This window comes from Sapajus apella, unplaced genomic scaffold (assembly GCF_009761245.1).
Source record: "Sapajus apella isolate SASKATOON/1434 unplaced genomic scaffold, GSC_monkey_1.0 scaffold117, whole genome shotgun sequence".
NCBI classification, from domain to species: Eukaryota; Metazoa; Chordata; class Mammalia; order Primates; family Cebidae; genus Sapajus; species Sapajus apella.
The window spans coordinates 397651-423004 of NW_022437057.1; the positions used below are offsets into that span (position 1 = coordinate 397651).

Genomic DNA, 25354 nt, shown 5'->3' on the forward strand with positions numbered 1-25354 from the left:
TCTTGCCTTGTTCCCGTTTGTAGATAGAAAGCATTGAACATTTTGCTGTGGAGTATGATGCTATCTGTATGCTGTTCCCATTTGTAAATAGAAAGCATTGAACATTTTGCTGTTGTCTATGATGTTATCTGTATGCTGTTTGAAGACATTCATAAGTTTGAGGACGTTCTCTTCAATACCTTATGGTATTTATAATGAATAGCATATTATTTTTGGGTTTTAAAATAGACTTTTTGGTCGGATGTGGTGGTTTATGCCTGTAATCCCAGCACTTTGGGAGGCTGAGGCAGGCGGATCACAAGGTCAAAAGATTGAGACCACCCTGGCCAACATGCTGAAACCCTGCCTCTACTAAAAATACAAAAATTCACTGGGCGTAGTGGCATATGCCTGTAGTCCCAGCTATTCAGGAGGCTGAGGCAGGTGAATCACTTGGATCCCATAGGCAGAGGTTACAGAGAGCCGAGATCATGCCACTGCACTCCAGCCTGGCGACAGAGCGAGGCTCCATCTCAAAAAAAAAGACTTTTTATGCATCTATTCAAATGACTTATTTCCTTTATTTTATGGATGTTGTGAATTATATTAATTGATTTTTTCAATGTTAAACCAGCTTTGCATTCTCAGGATAAATCCTACTTGGTCATAATATAATGTTTCTTTAGAAATTGTTAAATTCAATTTGCAACACTTTTGTTATTTTATATCAATGTTTGTGAAGGATATTGGTTTGTAGTTTTCTTGTGGTGACTTTGCCTCGTTTGGGTAACATGGTAATACCGGCTTCATAAAATGAGTCAGGTCGTGTTCCCTCTTCCTCCTCTAGCTTCTGAAAGAATTTGTGTAATATTACTTTTATTTCTTCTTTAAGAGTGGTAGAATTCATATCTGAAGCTAGTGGACCAAGAGGGTTTACAATTGTGAATTCATTTTCCTTAATCAGCATAGAGCTATTAAATTTTCTGTTTCCCTTGGGGTCGAATTTAGTCATTTGTGTCTTTCAAAGAATTTGCTCAATGTTTTAATTTATTGGAATAAAATTATTCTTAATATTCCATTGTTATTAGTATCTTCAGAAGTTAAAGTTGAGATTGATAATTTTGTTATTTTCTTTTGCTCTGAGTGACCCAACTAGAATTTTATCAATTTTGTTGATCTTTTCAGAGAACCATTTTTAAAAAGTTTCATTGATCTTCTTTATTCTTCATTCATTTTCTGTTTCATTGTTTTTTTTCAGCTTTATTATTTTCTGCCTTATACTTACTTTGGATGTTATTTAATATTCCTTTTCTAATTCTGGGTGCAAACTCCAGATCTTTGAGTTGTAGATTTTTGGTCTTTTCTAATAGAAACATTTAAAGCCATAAATATTTCTTTAAACATTACTTTAGTTGCTTCCCACAAGTTTTGTTATTTTTTTTTACACTTAAAGATAATTTCTTTGTTCTTTGTGAATTTATGGATTATGTAGAAGTGTGCTTTTAAGTTACAAATATTTGAGGTTTCCCTAGTTATTGTTACTGATTTTTAAATTTTTCCTTGGTCAAATATCATTTTGTGTGATTTTAGCCTTTCTAAATTTATTAAGACTTGTTGTGTGACCCAGAATCTGGCTATGTCCTGGTAAACATAGCATATACACTTAAAAAGAATATGTATTTTGCTATTGTTGGGTATAATATTATATAAATGTAAATTAAGATGATAATGTTCACATATTCTTTGTCTTTACTGATGTTTTTGTCTACTTCTGTTGTTTACAGAGAGAGGGTTGTTAAAATCTCCAAATATGATTGTGGAATTATTTATATTCTAATTCCATCAATTTTTGCATCGTGTAAACATTTGTAATTGTTATGTCTTCCTTATTAATTGACCTTTCTCTTGAAATCTGTCTTTTCTGATATTACGGTAACTACTGTCTTCATATGCTTACTGTTTATGTAGTATATCTTTCTCCATCTATTTACTTCCAATCTGTCTGTGTCTTTATGTTTAAAGTGTGTCTTTTGTAGGTGATATATAGTTGTTCTCTTTTAAAAAAATCCATTCTGACTATCTCTGTCTTTTAACTGGAGTATTTAGTTCATTTGGTAGATGGAGGTGGGGAGGTGAGGACACCAACTTAATTCCATTTAAATTATTTTCTTAGAAAGAAAATTTCATATCACACTGGTATTTAGGCCACAAACAATGTGAGGTCTGACTTAAAGGGTTTTTTCCTCCTCTACACTTAGCACCGAGGTCAAGTCACACAGGCTTCTGTGTTGTCTTTCTTTGTTTAGGGCACATTTTTCCCCCAGTTTGTATTTTCATTTAGGGTGTAACCCTTTGCATCAGCTTTTTTGGACTTCTCACATTGATCCTGTCCTAGGCTTTTTCCTTTGGCCATCAGAGGAGAAGCTCAAACTCTCTAGTTGTATCTGTACCTATCTCTAAATTTCAGCCCTCACATTATTTTTGGACATTGAGGATTATTTTACTCTTCCCCCAGCTCAGTAGTACATTGGGTACCTTTGTGCAAATTAGAAAAGCATTCCATTTCATCCAGGCCAGTGCAACAGCATGCTAGAGTAAATAGATTGGTGAGTAGATCACAGGCAGGATTTCAGTCCCAACTTGTCCTTTCAGTTGAGTATCTATACAGGTGACTCTGCAAACTTCTGTTGTAGTGTTACTGGTTTTGTTTTGACTGATGACACAATGGCAATATTTTATCATTTCAGATTTGTGTTCTGTGTGCCGACATTAGTTTGGATTGTGTTATTTTATAATTTGGATTGTGTTTAGCCAACTACCTATAAAATCACATTTTTTTCATGTACAACACAGACAATTAGTGATTGGTTCTTCAAAAGTAAAGAGTCAGTAATAACTTCAGTGTGGTCAACTAGATCCTCTGAGAGGCCTTTTAGCTGCAAAACAGTCAGATCCTGGGCTTACAGTAAGTACATGAAATTTCTTAGTCTTTTTTTTTTCCCACTCCTCTGCTCTAGGATTCTCTGTCTCTCCTTTCTCTGACCTCTTCCTTCCCAACCTCTCCCATCACGCAGATCAAAAAGTGAACTTTAATCAGAGTGGTCAAACAGCAAACAAGGGCAAAAGGCAGGGCTGCTCTCAAAGACAGATTATCAATATCAGTGATAAAATTGGTGACAAAGCCTTAGGCCGGTAGCAAGATAGGTATGCCAGACCTGAGACTCTTGTATTATGTTGAACCCTCAAACGGGTGTAAAATGGTTCTAAATTGGTAGATACCCTGGCTTCCAACAGAAGTGAATTAAAACCTTCTCCAAAGGGTAGCAACCATAATTTAGGGCCTTGGGAATCCTGTAGATTAAGGTAGGCAAGTGTTCATAATAAACAAAAGCAATAAAAGCCAGCACATAAACAACAAAATAAGCTGCCATGAATGGGCACTAACAAAATTAATAAAAGTTATCTATTTGATGTAGAACCCCTACCTCCTAAGGACTCTTAAGATGTTGGAATTGGATAGGAATATAAAGCAATTATATGTGAAATGTTTAAAGAAATGAAAAATAGAATCACAAATGAGCAAATAGCAGGAGTGTGAAAAAAAAACAGGAGGATATGAAAAGGACCTCAAAATACTTTTTTTTATTGAAAACTTTGTGATGTAAAATTTAATGGATGTGTTAAACAGTAAATTGGACCCAACTGAGGAAAGCATTAGCAAACTGGCAGTAAGAACTGAAGAAATTTTCAAGACTGCAGGATAAAAGGAAAATGAAATTATTAGAAGAGACATTGAAGGATGGAATGAGAAGGTCAGATATGTCAAAATGAGTCCCAGAAAGAAAGAATAGAGGAAAGAGGAGAGGTGATAACTGAAAAAATTCTGAGAATTTTTTGACTTAATAGAAGACATGAATTCATCAATACAGCAAGCCCAACATACACCCCTAAGAAACAAAACAACACTTTAGCCAAACTATATAATCCCAAAGACAAAATCTTAAAAGCAGCTAGAGAAGAAAGATCACTTACAAAGTAATGTAAACTGGACCGATAACTCACTTCTCAACAGTAAAAATGGAAGCCATAAGCTGTTAGAATATTGTTCTTAAATAACTGAGCAAAAAAACTGCCATCCTATCACTATATATCAGCAAAAGTATCTTTCAAGAATGAACAATGGAGATTTTCAGACAGATGAAAACAGAAAATTTTCTACTAGCAGATCTTTCGTTAAAGGTTTTCATGAAACATTTTAAACGTTATTTTTGAGGAAAAAGTGACATGATCCCAAAAGGAAGAAAAGGAGTACATGGAAATTGGTAAACTCATCAATTAAGATGCAGCCTTGCTTTGTTGCACAGGCTGGAGTGCAGTGGTGTGATCTCAGTTCACGGCAACCTCTGCCTTCGAAGTTCAAGTCAGTCTCCTGCCTCAGCCTCCCGAGTAGCTGGGACTACAGGCATGTGTCATTCCTGGCTAATTTTTTTATATTGTTTTAGTAGAGATGGAGTTTCACCATGTTGGCCAGGCTGGTCTCGAATTTCTGACCTCAAATGATCTGCTTACCAAAATACTAAGATTATAGGCATGAACCACTGCACCTGGCTGTAAACACATATATTTGAACGTATATAGTCTGTATAAAAAAATATTATGTTTAATTTGTGGAATTAAAAAAGAACAGAGTAAAAACACCAAAAGACCAAGCATGTCAGAGAGAGAGTAGGGGGAGTGATGAGAATTAAAATTGTTTTAAGTCCTTGTCTTATTTAGGAAGGGAATGAAGATGACAGCACTTCAAGGGTAACAACTTCAAGAGTAGAAACTGTATGATTATTTTCCATAACCCAGCAAAGGGAGAATAATAAAATAGAAAAATAAGCAAATTCAATTTTTTTATAGCCAAGAAAGGAGGAAAGTAAAGAACCAGAAACAATAGGACAACAATAGACAATTTAAAAAAAATGTAGGACTGTTCCAGAAATGTTATTAATCCAATAAACATTAATGAGTTAAATTTGTAATTAAACCAGGTCATGAATTAGAATATTTTTAAATAGCCAAATGCTAATTATAAGTTATATACTCAAAACATTAAAACATGGAAAGTTGAAAGAAAAAGGATATTTTAAAATGTGCTATGCAAATATGAACCTATAGGAGGCTAGGGTCATTGTTAAACAAAAATGACTTTAAGATAAAAAGCATTATTACAACTAGAGCTAATGGTTTGTGTACCAGAAAGGGACTGGTTGAGCACCGCAAGTTCAAAAATCTAAAATCTGAAATGCTCCAAAATATAAAACTTTTTGAGCACTGATATGATGCTCAAAGGAAATGTTCATTGAAGCACTAAGAATTTGGGTTTTTGGAATTGGTATTGTCATCCAAGCATGCAAATATTCCAAAATCTGAAAAAATTCAGAATTGAGAGCACTTCTGGTCCCAAGCATTTCAGATCAGGGTTACTCAACCTGTATAACAATTTTAGATATGTAGAACTTAATGAAGTAGTCTCAAAACATATCAAGCAAAAATTGGTAGTCCTACAGGGAGAAATGGACAGACCTACCACCATAATGGAAGGTTGCGGTGCACTTCTTAATTGTTGGTATATCAAATAAGTAATAAGTTAATTAATTTAGACAGGATTTGAACAGTATGATTACCAGACTTTAATGAATTGATATGTATAAAACACTGGAACCAACAATTTGAAAATACCAGTTTTCTCCAGGACACATGACATGCTTTCAAAAAATTGTCTAAATATTAGTATATAAAGTGAATCTCAACAAATTTCAGTGACTCAGTGTCATAGAGACCACTTTTTTTTTTTTTTTTTTTCAATGTAGTTTAAATTGCAGATTGGTTAAAAAAAAAAAAAAAAAAAATGCAAAAAAAAACAAAAGCCCCACAAAACGCCATATATTTGGGAATTTAAAACATATGCTTCTAAATATGAGGTAAAAGAAATCTTGAGGAAAATTTAAAAATAGAGTGAACACTAATACAGAAGAAATACAGCATTTTTGGAATATAGTGACTTAATCCAAAGGAAATTTATTGGCCAAAAAGCATGTGTAGAAAAGAAAAAGGGCCAGAATGTTGAGACCTAAGCATCTAACTTGAGAAGTTAGAAGGACAGGAACAGATTAAACCCTGAGAACAAAGAAAGAAGGAAACTAAGAGGAGAAATTAATGAACTAAAAAATAAAGATTCAGTAGAAAAAAAATCAGAAGTGAGATCTTTAAAAAGACAAATAAGGTTGATAAACCTCTCGTGATTAGGAAGAACGAATTAACAAATATATACTATTAGGAACAAATGGAAGATATGTAATTATGGATACAGCAAAGATTTAAAAGGTAAAACTATTCTCGCTATTTTCTAAGGTCAATAAATGAGGAAACAAATTTCTAGAAAAAATAATTACTAAAATTGACTGACTTAAAAAAGAAAGAGACAAGAACTTAGAAGATGTTTGCAACACACACAATAAGCAAGAATCACTATTTGGAAGAATATAAGAAGAATTCTTACAAATCAGTAAAATAAACAATTATTTAGGAATATGATCAATAGCAAATAGGCATCTGGCAGAAAAACTTAAATGGTGCATATATTCAAAAAATGCCCAACTTCATTACTAATAAAACAAATAGACTACATGAAATATATTTTCCAGTCTACTGGGAATAAAGTCATAAGAAATCTTACAGAAAAATATGAGTCAGAAGGAATTCTTACACACTTCTGGTGGGAGTATAAAGTGGAATCAGTCGGAAATGAAATAGAAATGAATTTGATGTAATCTTGGGAAGTGAAACATTTGAATACTTATTGACCTGATGCTTGCACCCTTACATGTGTCCTCTAGAACATGGGTCCCCAAACCACAGGCCATGAAGTGGTACTGGTCCATGGCCTGCCAGGAGCTGGGCTGCACAGCAGGAGGTGAGCAGCCAGTGAACAAGCATTGCCGCTTGAGCTCCGCACCCTGTCTCCTGTTAGATCGGCATCGGCATTTAAGATTCTCTCATAGGAGCGTGAACCCTATTGTGAACTGCTCATAGGAGGGATCTAGGTTGCACGCTCCTTGTTAGATTCTCCTTATGAGAATCTAATATATATAATGCCTGCTGACCTAAGGTGGAACAGTTTCATCCCAAAACCATCACCTCCCCTTCCTAACCAGTCTGTGGAAAAATTGGATTCCACGAAACCTGTCCCTGGTACCAAAAAGGTAGGGGATTGCTGCGCTAGAAAATCTGTACACAAGACGTGCAGTAATGTTCATAGTATTATTGTTTATAATGGCGAAAAGTGGAAACAGCTCAGATGCCCATCAACATGAAGATGGATAAATAAATACAACATAATGTAATTATACAATATTATATAACAATAAAAATGAATGAACTATACCTTGTAAGGATGAGTGTCAGAGGTAAGATGTTTAATGGGAAAAAAAAGCAGCTCAGGAAGCTATGTACAGCATGAAACTTAATAAAGTTTCCAAACAAATGAGACTTGAAGTGTATTGTTTAGGAATATATACATATGTGATGAAACTTTTAACAAACCAAAAGAATAATAAGCAGCAAATGTTGGATCATGGTTATTTTTAGGGTGGAAGGTAGGTGGACAAGCTAAGGGAAGGGTATGGAGGTAGGTGTGACAGTACTGGTAATGCCTTCATTGTTTTATTGGGTAGGCATTTGTTTTGTTACATTTCATGTGCATTACAACTATGTTTTCATATATGTCAGTTATTACATTAAAATGTAAAGAGATTCGGTTGGAAAAGATGTATTTTTCTTCAAAACGATATTGAATGAAAGTCTAAATGTTAAAAATATATGAATTGGTTAATTGAAAGGAAATAATTTAGTGGTGTTAAATAGGACTGTCTCTTGAATAAAATGTCAAACATCATTCTTTGTTGATATAAACTGAAGGAGTTTTTATAGTTGGATATACTATACAGTTTTAGTAAAATAACATCTCAAAGTCTGTAATATAATGCCTAGTACTTAGAAAAGTTTTAATAGTATTAGCCAAAAGGTCAGTGGGAAGGAATCTGTCTGCCCTTTTAGAGATATTTGTGGTCCGCTTAAAATTGATTGTTTTATATTATGAAAAATACCTAATGTGGCTGTAGTTTGTATACACTGTGTGTAGTAGTATTCAGTTTTTTTTGGTGTGTAAACACTTCAGTTAGTGTTGAACAAAGAAAATTATATGCTCTTGTTATGCATGCTTTAATTTAGATGCTTAATGGCTTTTAATGTTACAAAATAAGTTTATTATTATATTATGATCTCATTTGTATTATATTGTCTTGCTCTTCTGTATTTGTGGTGATATGGTCATGGTTTACGAAAACAATAATCCCTAAGAAATAGGTCATTAACAGTAGTTAACGATTACTTGTGATCTATGGTAATGACTGATTTCTTTGGGATTATTGCAGTTATAAACCATAATTACAGATTATTACAGCAATAATTATTTTGGTAAGGAAAAAATGTTCTATGTTTGAACAGCTGCTAAAACGAGTACCCTGAACATTTCAGAATAAATAGAAAAATGGAAAATTATAATAGAAATTTAATATTATTATAAAATGAGATTTTTAAAAATTTATAGATATGAAACTCGTGTAGCAGATATTTTTCCCTAAATGCAATTTAGATACATGTATTTACATGGTTCTTTAAATTTTGTGAATGTAATTATGTTACCAAAATAACTTTTTGTATATATTTAAGGTATACAGCATGATGTTTTGAAATGCATAGTGAAATGAACACTACAGTCAGCCAGATTATCCTATCACCTTTCATAGTTACCGTCTTTAAAATTGTTGTGGTAAGAGCACTTAAAATCTACTCTTTTAGCAAATAAAGTATTATTAACTGTAGGGCTCATGCTGTGCATCAGTAGACTTACTCCTCCTATACAACTGCAGTTTGTACCGTTTGACCTAATTCCTAATTTCCTCCCTATCCTTACCTCTAGTAATCACCATTTTACACTCTGTTCCTATGTGTTCCACTTTTTTTAAGATTCTGCATATGAATGAGACCATATAGTATTTTTCTTTCAGTTAGTAGCTTATTTCCCAAAGTACCTTCTTAACGTTTACTGTTTGAAACACTGTGGGTCTCAAATTGTTCAGGTTTAGGAAATAGTTTAATATTTATGAGAAATACTGTTTCTCATTCACCTAAGTACCAAAATTATATTTGATAGCTTAATGATAATGTCTTTTTTTTTTTGAGACAGGGTCTCACTGTCACCTGGGCTAGAGTGCAGTAGTGCGATCTTGGCTCACTGCAACCTTTGCCTCCCGGGTTCAAGTTATTCTCCCACCTCAGCCTCCTGAGTAGCTGGGATTACAAGCTCATGCCACCACACTCGGCTAATTTTGGTATTTTTTGGTAGAGTTGGGGTTTTGCCATGCTGCCCAGGCTGTTCTCAAACCCATGACGTGAAGTGATCTGCCTGCTTCGGCCTCCCAAAGTGCTGATATTACTGGCACTGAGTCACTGTGAGTGGCCAATAATAATGTCTTTATATTTCATTGTTTATTTCCAACATTAATTCTAACTCATTCAGTACTTGTTTGATTTGTAAGGCTTAAGAAATAATCTGTTTTTCTATTTCTTATAGAATAGAGATCATTGCTTTCTAAAACGGAATACATATGTACGCTATTTTTTCTCTAAATAAACTTCCTTTCAAAATTTACTGTAATTTTAGAAGAAAGTGTTCATAATTATATGCTATCTTTGCATGTAATGTTCATAATCACATGCTATCAAGGCATTCTTTGATCTAATAAGTTTAATTGCAAGGCTGAAGAAATTAGTACAAATTTAAATTTTGAGAAATTCACATTTTGTATTTAGATGTTCTATTATTAGATGTTCGTTGTTATATTTAGTCGTTCTGGTATTAGCCAGTGGTGCTCATCATACTGCATAGCAAAAATTATTGATTTTTTTCTTCTATCTTATCTGTCTCTGACTAGGTTCAGTTCCCAGGTCATGGAGTCTCTCCTCTGCCCCACAGTCTCGCATACATTTGTGTATTTAGTTACATCCGTGCCGTAGAACATGATACAAAGTAGATAACTTAGCAAATGTTTTCCTGAAATGTCTTTAACCTGGAAATTTTTTTTTTCTGTTTGCAGGATGTTTGTTTTGCTAACAGCATTAACATGTGTATATGGCTAATTGTAACTAGCTTTAGTAATAAGCCTCTTGGTAGAGAGGAAAGAACTTAAAAATTCTTATTGTGAGACTTCATTTTCTTGAGCAGCATCTGAAGTAAGGCACAGAAAGAACCTGAATGTTACATATTGATATGTCTTATGGTTTTTTGTAGGTCCGATACAGAACCACGTTAAAAGGGGATGACAATTTAATAATAGTGATACTAGCCAACATTTACTGAGCACTTACAGCACTTACTCATATATGTTATATGCAAAATACCAGTTGGTGCTTGTCATGACTCTATGTGCTAGGTATTATTATCCTTGTTAGATTAGGTAGCTAGTGTAAATAAGTACTAGAGGCAGGATTTGAACCTAGGCTCTGCTCTTACTAGCTAAATTGTACTGCTTTTTTTTTAAAAAAATTATTTATCGGCCGGGCGCGGTGGCTCACGCCTGTAATCCCAGCACTTTGGGAGGCCGAGGCGGGTGGATCACGAGGTCAAGAGATCGAGACCATCCTGGTCAACATGGTGAAACCCCGTCTCTACTAAAAATACAAAAATTAGCTGGGCATGGTGGTGTGTGCCTGTAGTCCCAGCTACTCGGGAGGCTGAGGCAGGAGAATTGCTTGAACCCAGGAGGCGGAGGTTGCAGTGAGCCGAGATGGTGCCATTGCACTCCAGCCTGGGTAACAAGAGCGAAACTCCTTCTCAAAAAAAAAAAAAATTGTTTATCTTCCAATAGAGAAATATAGACAAATTACATGCATGGTGAAGTCTTTTTCTATTTTCAGGTAGATGTTTTATCAAGGACTTATAGGCAGGTATTTCTGTGTTTACATTATTGGTAAGCCCCAAAATTAAGCTTGCTTATTTTAAATTCAGCTATATCAACCAATATTCATTTTATATGTCTCATTTTTGGAATCAAAAAAAGTGTGAAATGTTTCCCTGGTAATGATCCCCAAAACATATGCAGTCTCATCCATGGTTAAGATTCAGGAGACAGCTAGAGAACAGTTCAGGGCTAGGACTCATAATGTGTTAAACCCTTAAGAGATTGTTGGATTGTAAGATATTGTTAGATCATGAAGGTCTGTCTAGCTAATTGACAACTGTATTGTTGGAATATTCCCTTTCACCAGTCTTGAGAAGTGTAATAGTTTGAGAATGAACTTTTAGAAATTCATTCCCTAGGTTTCAATCACAGCTCTGCACTTTTAAAATAGGGATTTGGAATGTTAAATAAATGTAGATACAGATACAATGTTTAGAACAGTGCCTAGTGCAGAGTAACTACTATATAAATCTTTGCTGTTATTTTTAATAATAATAAAGCTTGTTTTAAGAAACCAGTATCTAAAAATCTAAACTGATATACAAGGAAGATAATTATTTATATTTCCGTATTTTTCATTTTGAGTAATAGTTTACAATAGGATATTTTTAAAAGAGTAAAAGAGTGACTCCCATAGAACAGGTAAAATATTACATTTACATTCACCAAAAGTCATGCTTGCAATGTTTCAGATTCATATCCCACACACACTTGGAGCATAGTCTGTTAATAGCGACCTCTGTAAAATCTGAGAAACACTGCTAATTGTTGTTGTTTGTTCGTTACGTTATGTAAAGTCACTGTGAACAATAAATTAGCAAATACCGAACCATTGCTCCTGTGGGCCTCTGACCACAACGTTTTCAACAGCCAACCAACACATAACCTTTTTTTATGTATGTTTTTATAGAAAGACACTTTATTTAATATGTAGTATTGATTCATTGACACTGAACTCATAGCCAGCAGCACTACTTTTTATGCCAGAACAAAGCTTATTTAACATGCTTGTTTTCTTTAGGAACACTGCATAGCACTTCATCATTATGCTTAGGTCATCTTAAACAGTGAAATCACTAACAAAAAACAAAAAATGTGGTGGTAGATAGAACAGTAAAAGCATACTTGTTCACATTATGAAGCTGAAACAAGAAGGCAGAGTTTCACTTTGTTTGCCCTGGACTTGAAACGTGTACTGGACAACTACAGATTTTCACTGCTCTGCACATCTGCAGATGACTGTGAGTATTGATTTTGGGATTATAAATAAATTTTACAAAGTAGGCAAATTCACAAATAATGGAATCTATAGAACAATGAGGATCAGCTGTATCATATCATGTATTGCTTTTATTTAATTTAAGCAATAGAAATATAATTACCATTACCGTTCATTAATAATGGGTCTACATTTTGAAGCATTTACTAAATTGGTAATGTTAACCTTTTCTTTCCTTTTTCATGCTATATTTTCTATATAATGATTTCTTAATTCAGTAACCCATATCTATTGATAATGTACAATATACAGAGCATTATTTTAGGCTCTGGAGATGCAGTGGAGAACAAAACAGACAAAAACATCTGCTTTCATGCAGTTTACAATACATAAAATATGTTAGGAAATGTAAAGTGCTAAAATGTAAACTGATGAAGCAAGGAAGGAGGATATGAAATGTTGCGGGATTGTGTTATCTATTACCAGAACTTGATGGCTTATCAGGTAACAATTGTGTTATTATCTCTCAGTGTTCTGGGGGTTGATAAGTCTCAGATGGTTGTCTTTAGGGGTCTTGCAGTCATTGTAATCAGATGACAGCTGGGGCTGGAGTTGCCTGAATGCTTTTTTACTCACTAGTCTGGTGTGTGGGCTGGAATGCTTAGCGTGTATACTCTATCTAGTTGGGAATTTCTCTCTCTGTTCAGTCTCTCCAAATGACAAATCAGGCCTCTCAATAGTATAATGATCTCAGGGTGTATGGTCTTCTTAAATGGTGGCTGGCTTCCCCAGAGTGAGCATTCTCTGAGATTCTGGAGGAATCTACCACTTATTGTAAAGGTTAGGCACTGTACTAGGATGGTGTCACTTTCACCAAATTTTATTGGTCAGAGCAGTTACACTCCAGCCCAGATTTCCAAAGATTAGAAGAATAAACTCTACTTCTTGGTGGCATGTACGTATATGGAAGGAAGGAATCGGTGATGAGTATTTGAAGACAGACTACCATGGTAGGTATTGAAAATTGGTAGGATATCTTGGTAAGGCCTGAGAAGGTGACATCAATGGTAAGACTGGTCAGCATAGTTTTATCTTTCCCCAGTTATATTAAACTGTGTGAATATCAGCGAAGAGTAGTGGTGTATTGGACATAAACAGTTATGGTTTTGTAAGATGAGTATGTCATAGCAAAGGAGGAACTAAATGTAAATGCAAGGCAGAGATTTGTAATGATTGACAATAGAATTTAAGCTAGATACATAGAGTAGAGAATATGTGAAGGGTATAAGTGAGAGTGAAGAAATGGCAGATTCCCAAAAATTAGTAAAAGAGATCAGCAAACTTTCAGGATACAGGATCAATAAATAAAATCAATGGTATGTCTGTTTTTTAACAATCAGCAATCGAATATGTAAGGAAGAAAGGAAGTCCATTTAAAATATTATCAAAAGGGATAAAATAGGCATAAATTTTAAAAAGAAGTGTAAGAATTATGTACTCACACTGTAACCATGTTGAAAGAAGTTAAAGATCTAAATAAGCAGAAAGACTTCTCATAGTCATGGATCAGAAGACTTAATATTGTTAAGATGGCAATACTCTTCAAATTGATCTCCAAATCTAGGGCAATCCATGTTGAAATCCTGTGACTTTTTTTCACAGGGATTGGCAAACTGGTCCTAAAGTTCATATGGAAATCCATGTGATCCAAAATAGCCAAGATAATCTTGTAAAATAATGAAATTGGAAGACTCATATTTTTTTAATTTCAGAATTTACTACAAAACAACAGTAAACCACATTGAGATACCATCTCACGCCAGTTAGAATGGTGATCATTAAAAAATCAGGAGACAGCAGATGCTGGAGAGGATGTTGAGAAATAGGAACACTTTCACACTGTTGGTGGAAGTGTAAATTAGCTCAACCATTGTGGAAGACAGTGTGGCGATTCCTCAAGGATCTAGAAGTAGAAATACCATTTGACCCAGCAATCCCATTACTGGGTATATGTCCAAAGGATTATAAATCATTCCATTATAAAGATACACACACACATATGTTTATTGTGGCACTGTTCACAATAGCAAAGACTTGGAACCAACCCTAATGCCCATCAATGATAGACTGGTTAAAGAAAATGTGGCACACGTACACCATGGAGTACTATGCAGCCATAAAAAAGATGAGTTCATGTCCCTTGCAGGGACATGGATAAAGCTGGAAACCGTCATTCTCAGCCAACTGACACAAGAACAGAAAACCAAACGCCACATGTTCTCACTCATAAGTGGGTGCTGAACAATAAGAACACATGGACATAGAGAGGGGAACATCACAAACTGGGGCCTGTCAGGGGTGGGGAGCTAGGGGAGGGATAGCAGGGCATGGGGGAATTGGGGAGGGATAGCATTAGGAGAAATACCTAATGTAGATGACGGGGTGATGGATGCAGCAAACCACCATGGCATGTGTATACCTGTGTAACAAACCTGCATGTTCTGCACATGTACCCCAGAACTTAAAGTATAATAATAATAATAATAAAAAGTTCATTTCACTGAGGTAAAGAATAGAGTAATAGATAGGAGAAGCTGATAATGGCGTGTGGGTGGGGCGGAGAGGGCAGGATGAAGAGAGGTTGGTTAATGAGTATAAACAAACGTGCAGTTTAATAAAAGGTGTAAGTTCTAGTGTTTGATAGAGTAGGGTGACTATAGTTAACAATGTAGTGGTTGCTTGGGGGTTAGGGGCAGAGGGGTAGGATGAAGGATGACAGCTAGTATGAAAATGTTCTAAAATTAGATTGTGGTGCTGCTTGCATAACCCTGTTAATTTACTAAAAGACATTGAATTACGTACTTTAAGGGGGTTACTTGTTTGGTGTGTGAGTTATATTTCAGTGAAGCTGTTCAAAAAGTGATGTGCTCATGGACTGAAGATTCCCAGTAGAACAAAGGATTGTTGGAGTTGTAAGATTCATCTTTGTAGATGTTAAAATCACTAGTGATTATGATATAAATATTGTTGGAAAGAGTGACAGCCAAAAACCAATACTTTCAAAAAACGGGAAATAATCTGCAGGAGAATAGATAATTGCAATAAGAAGGGATATTTGTTAGTTTCGTTGATGATTTAAGCTCTAAAGATGAATGCTTTCATGATGAAGAAAGAGAAAATGTCTCTAAGTAGAAATGAGGAACATGAAGATCACCTACTCCATATTCAAGGCCCAAGACACATGAGAAGTGGAAGATAAAGCAGCCACCACTTGCTAGAGCCTAAGAGAAAGCAGGGTCATCAAGGTAGACCTTATATGATAGCCTTTTATATTGATCCTAAAATACTTTGAAATTCATAAGGTAGCTTTCTGGATACTTTCAACTCCCTACATGAACTTGTTGTTCTGTTACCTTTTTCATGAATTATATGTCTTGAAACTTTAGTCTGTTTTTTAATGGATTACTTCATCAAATTAGTGTTCTTGTTCTCACAATCTGTTTCACATTCCTAATGTGTAAGGCTGCTTAACTGGTCAGTTCTGATTTATTGTTGTTTTGTGAGAGAATAAAGGACGTGAATACTTGCCAGGTTAAATTTCTAATTTACGGGAAGCTTGTCACCCTAATAGGTTGATGTGTCTCTCCAGAAATTATAAAAGAGTTGTTGATTAGTTGTAGTATAATAATGACTGCTAGTATCCATGGGAAAACAGAAAGAATGTGTTCTTTTTCTACCTTTTATTTATCCTTTCTGAGTGTTCTAACAAGCACAGATAGCCTCTTTTCTTCATTATTCAATTCCATAACTTTAAAAAAACATTTTTACTTGAAAAGGTTTCTTAATTAGAAATGGTTGATTTCAGTATTATGAAATATGTCAGTCATCTTTGAAAAATCATTCTCTAAGAATAGCAAAAAATATGTTTTTAGCAAGGTAATTTTATGTTGTTAATTATTTATAAAGGTCTCAGAAGTACTGGAGTATCTACTACCTAGATCAATGAATCCAGAGATGTAAAATAATATACATTAAGCAAAAATCATTCAATAAATACCTCCATTTCTAAATTAGTCTATTTCAGCTGCCCCCAAAGTAAGATTTATGAAGACTCTAGATGTTGCCATTTGTGCCACTGTTTTAAAACAGTGGATTTTAAAAATCCTCTACTGCTATCAGCTGTGAATTTAACTCTACTGTCAAACAATGTGAAATCTTAGATTTTTTTTATACATCATGCATAGAAATACAGAAGGAATAAATTCATTACTATCTATTATGCTCCAAGCAGGAGAAATATTTAAAATGATCACATTGGTACTATCATGACACTGACCATTCAGAAAAGACACTGGTCCTTGGATCATAAGAGTACATTTTGACTAAATAACAGATGTGGTCCTAGACAGTTTAGGGTTTTGTAATCAAATTTGTTTTCAATCATGTCTTTTTTGTAGATACTGTTTTTGCCATTTTACAAATGAAAACCCTAAGACTTAAAGAGATAAGTAACTTATGCAAGATCACATAGCAAATTAGTAGAGCTAGGATTTAAATTAGGTTTATTTGGCTCTAAATTCTATGCCATTTTCACTGTTCTGCCCTGATAAACTTAAAACCCATCTGCTTTCTATCAAGAACTGAGTTCACAATAATTTATCACTTGTTTGGAAGACTAAATCATTGTGCTAATTTTGAAATTTCCCCCAAAATAAGCTATGTTTCTATGAATACTTCTTAAACTTTTTTCTTTCTTATTCTGTATTAGGACGTCTTGCATGGCTGGTATACTTAGTTGGGACAGTTGTAGGAGGAAGATTAACATACACCAGTACAGATGAGCATGATGCTATGGACGGAGAATTATCCTGTCGGTAAGTAAGAGCCGTGTAATTTACAGAAATTTACAAAATAGTTAAAAAATTTTAGTTATTGAACTAGTATTACGAGCTAAGACATTTTGTATGTGGGCTTTTGAGGAAGGTATTATTTCCATTTTTACTGGTGAGAAAACCAAGGCTCAAAGGTTAAGTGACTTGTAGAAGTCAAATCTCTAGTAGACTCAAAATACTTTGTACATATTTGTGCAAATAGTGTGATAAAGATTTCGGTTGCTTTTTATTACCTAGGATCTGAGAAAGCACATAGAGTTGGTGTGCATTGGGAAGGTTGCAAAATTGTGTGGCAAAATTGGATGACATACATCTGGTCAGAAAGTATTAGGTAGTCAATTGCCCATTGCAAGCTTTGTCACCTATTGGCCACAGCCTTAGGAAAAAGCAGTTGAATTATTTCCTTCAAGTTTCTATTCCAACCTGAGGAAAATTTCTATGTATAAATAATACAAGTGAGTTGATTTTCCGTATATTTTTACTTTATTTTTAATAACAAATCTCCTTATAACAGAGTAATACATGTTTTTATTGAAGACTTAAAAATTCAAATGAAAATAAAAATCACATATTAACCTTGAGATAACCAGTACTATTATTTTGTAAAGTCTCTTTGAGTCTTTTTAATTAATGTGTATGGGTATATGTTTACTGCATGTTTTCCAACTTTTTAAAAACATTACAAAACAATGTAAAATGGAGCTAATAACCATACTTAACTCATTATGGGCTATTGTAAGGAATTTATTTTTTTAAATGCTTAGAATAGTGCCTGGCAATTAGTGATATATTACATATACACACACCACTTTTTAAAATCAAATATAATGTGAACATTTAACCTGGACATTAAATTTTCTAAGCTGTACAGCAATTTAAATATACTCTTGTTTTTGGAATTTTAGGTTGTTCTTCAATTTTTTCTTATTATAAATTACTTTTAGATATAACTAAATTATTTTTAGTTATATCTTTATGTAGATTGAAATAATTGTATTAGAGTTTATTCCTAAATGCAGAATAGCTGGTCAAAGTTTATGTAGGATTTTAAAGACTTTCAATACTCATTACTACATGGTCTTCTGAAAAAGGACCATTTATCCTCTGAACCAAGGTCCCTTAGGAACTGGGCTGCGCAGCAGGTGAGCTGTAGGTAAGCAAACATTACCGCCTGAGATCCGCCTCCTGTCAGATCAGTGGGGACAGTAGATTCTCATAGGAGTTTGAACCCTGTTGTGAACTGCGTATGTGAGAGATCTAGGTTGCATGTTTTTTATGAGACACCTAACTGATGACTGATGACCTGAGGTGGAACAGTTTCATCCTGAGACCATCACCCCACACCTCCCCAAACCTTATCCATGGAAACATTGTCCTTCAGGAAACTGGTCCCTGATGCCAGAAATGTTGGGGACCACTGTGCTGAACCCAAAGTGTATGATAGTTACAATTTTTTAGTCATTGGACTGCCAGATGGTAGGGTTCATATTGTTGCTAGCTTACAGGTAGCAAATGAATTGTTTCCATTTATATTTCTTTGGTTTCTAGTGGTATGGAACATTATTTTCCATTCCCAGCTTTGCCATTTTTGTTTCATCTTTGTGATTTTTATATCTATATTGATTATGTTATTTACCTGCTTTTCTTTTGTGATGATCTTTTCTAACTTATTTGTAAGAGCTCAGTATGTGTGTGTATATATATATATATATATATGTATCAGAGATCTTAATATTTTGCTCCTTATTTTGAAAATGTTTTCTCCATATTTTTACTTCAGAAATTTCTTCTTTACTGGCTTTAAATATTTATATATTCAGATCTGTGAACTTTTTCTTTCATATTTCTCTGCTGTTTATATTTAGAAAGATTTTTTTTATACCTCTGGTTAATAAAAATATCCACCTATATTTTCTCCCAGCTCTCTTTTGTTTTATCAATAGCTTTTTATATTTATTTTTAATATGTCTTGACATTTATTTAGTTTCATATTTTTTTTCCAAAATTTCCAATGAATGCCAATCCTACACTCTACTGATTTGAAGTTCCACTTATAGCTTATACAAAATTATTACATCTTTTTTCAGTCCTTTCAAACTTTTCCATTGATCTTAGAAGTATATTGTTATATATTTTTACCCTATTAAAGTCTTTAATATTGTCATACCTAGTTGTGATATTCTCCTTCATTATTATTCTCAAATATATTTCTAAGTGCTAAATAAATTTGTTGTACTTTGGATAAAAAGATTCATTTTGTTCTATGCCCTTTTCAACCTTTAAACTGTTTCTTCAATAAAATGTGAATCTGCATGGACCATGAATGTTTTTAGTTTTTCTAAGATTTATTATTTTCTATATCAAATTAAATTACTTGAAAATATGAATAATAGGTGTTTGGGACCTCCTTAAAATGCTTTAGTGAATTTTCAACCAAGCAAAAAATTTGCTTCTGTACTATCTTTTAAGACAACATTACATACTTAATAAAGTGGAAATTAAGTATACTTTTTGCTATAGTTTAATTTTTTAAAACGTTTTAATCATTAAGTAGAGAAATACATACTGCCACTATCTGGTGAGAAAATGTATATTAGGAAATAAAGTAGGTATATATTTGCCAATGAGAAAAAAGATAATTTTTTTATTTAAGCAGCAAACATACTGAACATACTGAACTAAGATTTGTGTTTTAGCCTGCATTCCCTGGGAAACAGAGCCTCGGGTGAAGTTCATGGGCTAATATTTCACTGGAGGTAAGGGAGAAGAGTACATTTTCAGAGAAGAAAGAATAAGAGGAACGGGAAAATAAGTGAGACGATAAGAGAAAACAAATAGTCAGTCCTTCTTATTCCTGGATTCTATTTTTTGTGAATTTGCCTACTTGAGAAAATTTGTTTCCAACCCCAGAATCAGTACTCGTGGTGCTTTTGTGGTCATTTGCAGACATGTGCATAGGGATGAAAACATTTGAGTTTTGTGTTGCACTTTCCCAACTGAGATTGAACAAGGTGATACTCTGCCTTCTTGTTTCAGCTCTCATACTGCAAATAATTGTCCCTTTTGTATTCCGTTTAGAGCCACATTTGTCATACCTTTGTGCTTTTTGTTGGTGCTTTCAGTGTTTAAAATAGCCCAGCTGTATTGTTAAAGTGCTATTTAGTGTTCCTAAGTACTGTACAGAAGACTGTCATGTGCCCATACATGGGTTAGATAAGCTTTGTTTGGGCACCAGTGGGAGTACTGTGAATACTACAGTAGGCTGTGAGTTCAGTGTTAACAAATCAACAATACATTTGAAAAAGCCTCTTTAAACAGAAACACACAGGAAACAAGATTGTGATCCATTGACCAAATGTTGTCGCTAGAGGCTTTCAGGAACCTAATTCTGTATTTTATCGTGGAGCAATGGTTCATTATTCACAAATTCAGTGTTCACATTGACTTTATAGAACATAACTACTGTGAATAATGAGAACCAACTATGTAAGGTGGTGTATTACTGAGAAAATACAACTGGTTGCCTGCTTTTGTAGGAATTTTCCCCAGAGGCCACATGAAACCACTTGAGCTTCAGAACAGCTCACGGTTGGAGGCGTAAGGACAAGCAGTATATCTTGGCTTCCTTCTGTGTCTCATTTCTTATTGGTTAGTGTCTACTCCTGGGGTACTTAACTTTTCCACACTTCTTAGTTGTGTTTCCTAGTGTCTTTGAGGAGCTGTTGGGGAGACAGAGCTTTAATTGGTCCTATTGGAGCTATGAACTGGAATGGTGGTTTATCTCTGTTTTCTGGGGAGATTTATAACTGCAGAAACTGTGTGTGTCTTTTTTGGGGCTACAAGGCAAGTGGCTGAAGCCAGGGGTGAGGTTAGAGGCGATAGTGGGGTTGTTAGTGTGCAAGCAGGGCCAAGCAATGCTGGGGCATATTTTAGAACTTACACAACAGTCGGGAAGCAAATATGCATTTTACAATATTGATATTCCAAATTAAGAATGATGTCTTATGTAAAATTATAAAAAATCACTTTCATATGAAGATGTTCCAAGTAATTGGAACTATAGTACATATGTTGTATATAATTGCATTCCAGCTCCTTGGAGAACACTACCCAAGTAGAAGATCGTGAAGCTCCTGCCAAAAATTTATGTGCTATTTTGGCATGGAAAGTTTGATAGTCATAAAAGCTCCTAACATTGTGATGATTCATAATTATGATTGAAACATGCTACTTTAAACATAGCAAATAAATACATTTACACTCAGGCCACAATTCTAATTAAATGAAGACACTCTTCAGTCATTTTCATTTCATTCATCATGACTAAAATGAAAGCTCCTTGAGAGATTCTTCAGGGATTTTGTATTATTCATCATGTGTCCTCTTAACCCATTTATGACTGCAGTTGTAATTTTTTAATTCTTACAATCAGACCTTGGCGATGACCTTGAGCAGTAGGTTATAAATAACTCCCACACGCTCTGCGTTCCAGTAATGGAACACGAGGCATAAATACAATCTGCTAGTGCTAGTAGAGTGCTTGCTTCTTTCAGACCTATTGTACTTAGTTGTGCCATCCTCTGTCTCTCATTGCTCTCACCTACTCATCTCACGGTCATCCCTCATTATCAAGACTTTAATAACTAGCCCAGAGTTTTCCTCGTTCTCTTTCAAACCCTATTATCGTATAAATAACTTCAACTGCTTTCTGATCAGTTAATATTTCTCTCCTTTTCCTACTCATAAGCCTCCAGTGGCTTCCTATCACACTTGAGACAAATTTCAAGGCCCTTGTGATGGCCCAGAGTATCCTGTGCTACTTCTGACCTCATTTCCTACCCTTTCGCATTTAATTCAGCACTGGCCTCCTTGCTGTCCTTTGAGTATTACCAGTATGTTTTTGCTTCAGGGCCTTTGCACTTGTCTTTCTTCTGCTAAAAATACTTTCTTCCAGATGTTTGTATACTACATTTGACCCTTGAACAATGTGAGAGTTAAGGGCTCCAACCCCCCACACAGTCGAAAATCTGCCTATAACTTTCACCTCCCCCCAGATTTCACTGCTCATAGCTTACTGCTGACTGTAAACCTTATTGATAACATAAACAGTTGATTAAAGCATATTTTGCATGTTAAATGTATTATATACTATATTCTAACAAAGGAAGCTAGAGAAAAGAAAATGTTATTAAGAAAATCATGAGGAAGAAAAATATATTTTCCGTTCACTAAGTGGATCTTCATAAAGGCCTTCATCCTCCTCCTCTTAAACATTGGGTAGGCTTAAATGCTGAGAAGGCAAAGTTGGTCTTTGTGTCTCGGGGATGGCAGAGGCAGAAGAAAATGTGCATTTAAGTGGACCTGCACAGTTCAAACCTGTGTTGTTCAAGGACAAACTATTCTCCCTCACTTCAGTTAGGTCTGTATTCAGACGTCTTTTTCATAGAGAGCTTCACTGACCTCCCTATCCAAAATAACATCCTTATTCCACTTTATTTTTCTTGCTATTACTTACTACCTCTTGATGTTGTTTATTCTACTAGAGCAAGGGAAGGAATAAGCTTTGTTTTGTTTACTGCTGTATTTTATCTCCTCTGTGTAGCAAAACCTTAACCCTGAGGGAATTTAGGGTTTTCTCTAATTTGTTGAGTGATAATAAAAGAAATTGCATACTTCCGTGGATGGGAGCCTTTGTCAATTGATATGTTGTTGTTAACCTCAACTAGGCTCTCAACATTGCTCAGTGATTCTATTTTGTTTTAGTAATTCTTGTCTTCTGACTTCCAGACACCGAATGGGCTGTTTCACTGAGACGTATCCCACATGCACCTCTAATTCAGTGACTCAAAGGAAACTCATCATTTTCATCCACAGCCAGCCCTGACTCTCTTCATGTGTCTCATCACTGTACATTCAGTTTCCCAAGCCTGAATTTTGAGAGTTATCCCCAACTTTACCCTTCTTTCCTCTCCAACATTCATATGGTCATCAAGTCCTGTCAGTTCCACCTTCTAGTTATCTCAGTCCACCTATCCTATCTCCTCTGCCAGTTTAGCTACTATCGTCTTTCACCTGGATAAATGGTACAGTTTTTAAATGGAATCCCTACTTCCGCAGCAGAGTAATCTTTCTAAAGTACAGATCTGATTATGTCAATGCGTTGCTTAAACTATGCAATGACTTCATTGTTTTTGAGGTATGTGCTTATCAAGCTGTTCAGGACCTGGCTCCTGCCTGTCCCATTAACCTCATTTTCTGCCATTCACTACATCGTAGCCATGTTGAACATTATACAGCCGAGTACCTGGGATACAGGCACCTGCCACCACGCCTGGCTAATTTATCTATTTTTAGTAGAGACAGGGTTTCACCATGTTGGCCAGGGTGGTCTCAAACTGCTCACCTCAAGTAATCCACCTGCCTCTGCCTCCCAAAGTGCTAGTATTACAGGTGTGAGCCACTGTGCCCAGTCACCCGCCCCTTTAGATGGCTACCCATGCATTCCTCTTTGTTGCAACACTCTATGGCTTTGCCTTCCTCCATCCTAGAACATTAGGAAATAGCATTTGCTATAGCACTTGTCATTCTTTATTCTAACTGCTTGTTTTAGCTTCCTCTTGATAGACTATAGATTTCTAGAGGACTGGGGATATATATGTCTTATACTTTGTTGTATTTTGAATGCTAACACAAATCTGGCATATAATAGGCCCTCAAATTTGTTGACTGAATAAATACTTATTTAATTGGATACCTAGGAGAATTCAAAACGGTTATCCAAAATTCATTTCATTGTGTTTGAAATGGCATGCTTATACTTGGATCAAAATTATTTATTTATCTTTTTATTCTGTGCTTTTTACCAGAAATAATTTAATATAAAGGAATAATATCTGTAGGACACTAAATTGAAACTGGGAGCGGATATTACATACAAATCAAGCATCCCTAATCCAAAAAGCTGAAATTTTAAATGTTTCAAAATCTGAAACATTTTGAGCATCAACATGAATTTCAAAGGTTATGCTTAAAGGAAATGCTCATTAAAGTATTTCAGATTGTAGATTTTTGGATTCGGGATGTTTAGGTGGTAAGTATAATGCAAATATTCCAAATTACAAAAAAATAAAAAATCTGAAACACTTCTGGTTTGAAGCATGTCAGAAAAGGGATACTTAACCTGCATATATACATTGGTATGTATAAGCATGAGTCTTATGCACTCATTAGAGGTGGCAGCACATTTTCAGGCGGCACGTGATAGAGACTGTCAATTGTCTTTCATCTCTTCTTCTTTTCCCTTCCCATAATAAAGTGCTTGATTGTTTTCTTGGGCAAATGGCCACTCCGAATGAAGACTAGATTTACTAGGTTGTTTTGCAGCTAGGTATGGCAAAGTGATTATGTTCTGGGAAGTTGATTGTGAATGTAAATGTAAATGAGTGTAAATGTAAGTTGAGTGTTATGTATAACATATGTAGACTTAATAAGTGGAGCTGAAGAAGCTACCCGAGGCCACAAAGGGCTTGTAGAGGCAAGTGTAACAACAGGATAGAAGGAACCTGATACATCTTGGAGCACCAACTAGCTTTAGGGAACTACCCTGGATTTTTGCTTGAGAGAGAAATAAACATCTATGTTATTTAAGCTATTGTTATTTTGGATTTCAGACACTTGCAGCTGAACCTGTACAACTGCCAAAACTTCTTTGACAAATGGATCATTTATCCTCCTGGGAGCTCTTTCCTACTCTCCTGATGGGGATATCATTGTCTCTTAGGCAAAAACATATCACCAGCTTAATATAAGTTGGAAAGGCACCCCAACAAACTTTTTGTTCCACATCTTCTTTGAATTTGAGAATGTGTGCTATAAAAAGGAAATAAAAGTAAACAAGAGAAAGTACATAAAATCAACAAAGAACTTGAGCAGGAGAAGGGAGGTCCTATGCAATAAAGAATTTAAAAGCAAGATACATCTTATTTAAATCACTTCACAAATCACTTGGCTCCAGAGATGAAGTTTGATGTATATATCTACTTATTTAACTAAAACTTACTCCAATAATCTGCTAATTCACCAGTATACAGATTTTAAAATTTAGCTTCACCCTTCCTCTCAAAATTAGAGGATAAACACGTCACACATCATTTTAGGAAAAAACTTTAAAACCTGGTTATAGTAATCTAATTCCT

General features: G+C 34.8%; 1 protein-coding gene across 5 annotated transcripts in view; it reads left to right on the plus strand.

The window, feature by feature from the left end:
- Positions 1-25354, plus strand: part of RANBP17 (RAN binding protein 17) — a 392396-nt gene that overhangs the window by 65807 nt on the left and 301235 nt on the right. For all 5 annotated transcript variants that reach the window (XR_004263498.1, XM_032260328.1, XM_032260329.1 and 2 more), the window contains one exon: positions 17036-17141. Coding sequence is in view for 4 of the 5 variants with exons in the window: in XM_032260328.1 (XP_032116219.1) it covers positions 17036-17141 (106 nt within the window). In the remaining variant the exon portion in view is untranslated. The remainder of the gene's footprint in view (positions 1-17035; positions 17142-25354) is intronic.